At 38.3% G+C, this 3,341-nt stretch overlaps 1 protein-coding gene across 1 annotated transcript; it reads right to left on the bottom strand.

Moving 5' to 3' along the window:
• Positions 1–265: 265 nt before the first annotated feature.
• LOC104606132 (extracellular ribonuclease LE-like) lies at positions 266–1,757 on the bottom strand. Its single transcript, XM_010271190.3, has 4 exons — positions 1,566–1,757; positions 1,307–1,462; positions 959–1,151; positions 266–837 (listed from the first exon to the last, which is right to left on the bottom strand). The coding sequence occupies exons 1-4, from the start codon at positions 1,674–1,676 to the stop codon at positions 569–571; spliced, it is 729 nt and encodes a 242-aa protein (XP_010269492.2). The 5' UTR covers positions 1,677–1,757; the 3' UTR covers positions 266–568.
• Positions 1,758–3,341: the final 1,584 nt, after the last annotated feature.

The following is a 3,341-nucleotide window of genomic DNA, read 5'->3' as shown; positions in this document are numbered from 1 at the left end:
TTATGTTTTGAAAACTAAATAAAAATTATCATCGTAACTGCCTCTAATTTTTTTTTATTATTTTTTTGGTATTTGGTGATATCCACCACACCCCTTCCCAAAGTTGGTGGTTGCAGGAACCCAATTGGCATCTATGCTGGAGCAAACTAGCTAACATACCAACTGACCCACCCCTCAATTGGTAACTGCCTCTATCTTGAGGAGGTTTAGAAGTCTCCCCTTATGATATGATAAACATAGTTCATTGATAATTCTTACCATGCTCTTGAACATTAATCTTTCATATCTCATACTTTTTTTCTTCTTTTTTTTTCTACAACCAGCCAGAGACCTTACCAACTAACCAGTTGGCACCTTGCTGAGAGGAAGCCTCATCATCACTCTTTCTTTATTTCTAATATTACAAACATCAGAAACTTACAAGCTTCATCACAACAATCACACACAAGACAGGGACAACAAAACTACATCCATACACATTACCTCAATAGACCAAGACACATTTCCTTGACATGGCCTGAAACCAATTGGTTTCTTTACCGATCCCTTTTGTCGACCGGTTCGCATTCTAATTGTCAGAAAGAGAAGTGCCATTTTTGAGCATGTCATAGGTGAAGGACCCAAATACAACGCGAGAAGCGCATGTGAAGTCTGGTAGAACAGGGCAAGGTATGATTGTCATGGCATCCTTGTCAACACACAAATATATCTCAGAAACCTGACATTCATCCCACATGTTCTTGTTACAACTAATTGCAGCAGTGGCTCCAATTTCTCTGTGGATGACTTCCTTGATTTTGGCCAAACTGTAGTCTGCATAGTCTGTGGAAATAATACCTGGACATATAGGGCCACATTGATAAGCTTAGAAAGCTCCTGCAACAGAATTGGGGTGACAAAAAATCTGCCAAATTGGATGATCACTGATCCAATTGGTCACTTTAAAAGAAGAACTCACCGTTTCTCTTAAAGATTGAGAGCATGTTGATCTTTGCTCGAAGATCCAACGCCTTCTCAAAGTAGTCATGCTCAGTGAGGCCAGAGCAAACACCATATGTTTTCCATGTGTTCATCCATGAGTAGCGACTATCAGTGCTTGGACATTTGATGGTAGGCCAATAAGCATATAAGTCATCCTTTAAGTCCAAAATCTGGGCAGAATCAAGCAGAAAATCATCACTTAAGATGGCAGATTTGTAGTTAGAAATTCTCTAGTGGTTCTTGTTTTTTTGGGTTCAATTCAACTAATGAGATGAACCCTTTTCACATAGAAATGTAAGACTAAAGAAATTGAAGTGATAAGAACCTCATCAAGGTAGAATGGGCTCATCCCACATTGTGTAAGAGCCTTGCCATCATTAGAGGAAGGAAAGAGGCCTTTCACAAAGAAGTCTAGTTCTGGTTCGCCTGTCTTGGGAAGGCAACAGCCTGCACTGGTTTGTTTACAATATGAACCTGGCCACTGCAAATTTTTAGCATGTAACCCATGTTAGAGATCAAACCAAGGACAAAACAACTTGGCTAAAGAATTGCGAAATTAAGAGAGAGAGAGAGAGAGAGAGAACCATGAGGACAAGATAGTAGAAATCAAAGTGTTTAGTGGCAATGGTCTGCATGGCAGAAGTTGAGAAGATAAACAACAAGGCCCCAAAAACAAAAGAGGCGTAAGAAGCCATATTCAACCTTTGATCAGAGATGTAGAAAACAAAATACAGGGATTTGAAGAGGAGACTGATAAAAAGACACTCTCAAGAGACACATATATATAGGCAAAACTTAGTCACCAGTGGTGATGGCTGTTTAATTATTGAGGGAGGGTTACACAATAAAGCTCGTGGGAACCATATAACAAACTCTCGTGGGTTATTCTACTCCAAGGTTGGGGGACTACAATAACAAGTCAACAAAAGAGACCATGTTGTTCAAACTTTGAGACCAGGCCGCCACCTATGGAAGTTTTACTAATAGATACAATTGGATCAGATTATATATTTGACCGGATAATGGTGGATTCATATTTTATCCAATTATAAACGGATTGAATTTGGATCCCCATTACTGGAATTTAATTTGAATTTGGAACTAGCCAAAGGTCTGTCCATTTGGAAGGGTTTAAGTTTTAAGTTTTAAGTGTTAAGTTGAGGATGAGTTTAACAACATTGGACACTACTGATTAAAATAACAAGTCAACAAAAGACCATGTTTCTGAACATATATTTTTTAATTTTTAATTTAAATTTTAGGATATATAAATTACAGATAACTACCTTGTGAAGGTAACACACTAACACTTCTAACCATTCAAAAACACAATTCTTTCTTTAAACAAAACGGTAGAAGGGCATTTCATATAAACAAAATGATAGTTTGTGGTTTTAGAAATATTCAATTAATGACGGAATGCTAATGGTAGGGGCAAAGTGTTGAAGTCATAAATTCATGGAACCTTTGTAATTTTTCTTAAATTTTAATAGAGTGGGTCGTATATCAGTTTCTTGATTTCCCAATCTCCACTTTTGTTTTTGTCTTCTTCTTTTTATTTATTTCTTTTGGGTGATATGACATCTGGGGTTATCAGCTGCACAACTGTTGAAATGTGAGACATTTAACCATCATTCAGTGGTTTTGGCCTCTCGATCTCAAATAAATCTGATCTCATCCAATCTCCTTTTCACCTTGGGTACTGCATCTCTTTGACTCTCTCCAGTTCAATCAAGATGTTGGGAAGCTCCTCCCCCAAACTATATCAAGCTTTAACTTTGATGGGGCTTCTAATCAATTGGTGGGTGGAGCTGGTTTCATTTTACGGGACTTTCCTGGAATCTTTTGTTTTACTTGTTCAGTGAACTTGCCTCTTCGATACCCACATCTGTTGTCGAGAGCATTGTTTTTAAAATTGGATCGGACCGGAAAAACCAAGATCGGTTTTGTTTTTCTCCAAAAGCGTTGATTTTGATTAGCAAATCGCTGAACCGACTGGTTAATTGTTTGAATCGTTCGAACGGTTTTGATCATTTTTAAATTTTTAAATGTTTTTTTGTTAATACGGGTTAGATGTTTCAGACCGATAACCGGACCCCTGACCGATTCAGTCACCGATTCGTTTTTAAAAAGCATGGTTGAGAGTTTGTTGCACCCTGACTCTCCGTCTCCAAGGCGGATCGGACATCTTATTGAAGATTGCAAACTTCTCATGTCGAGGATCCCTCACTGCTTGGTTTGTTGGATCCTCAGGCCAGCTCTCATGAGCTAACCATACAGCGCACAAATTGGCCAAGCACGTGCTTTCTGTTTCTTCTCTTTTTATTTGGTCTTTGCCTCCTGACTTTCTTATTGATACT

Source organism: Nelumbo nucifera, chromosome 4 (genome assembly GCF_055504915.1).
Source record: "Nelumbo nucifera cultivar China Antique chromosome 4, China Antique-T2T, whole genome shotgun sequence".
NCBI classification, from domain to species: Eukaryota; Viridiplantae; Streptophyta; class Magnoliopsida; order Proteales; family Nelumbonaceae; genus Nelumbo; species Nelumbo nucifera.
Note: the sequence above shows the minus strand (reverse complement) of the source record. Positions and strands in the feature narration are given on the sequence as shown.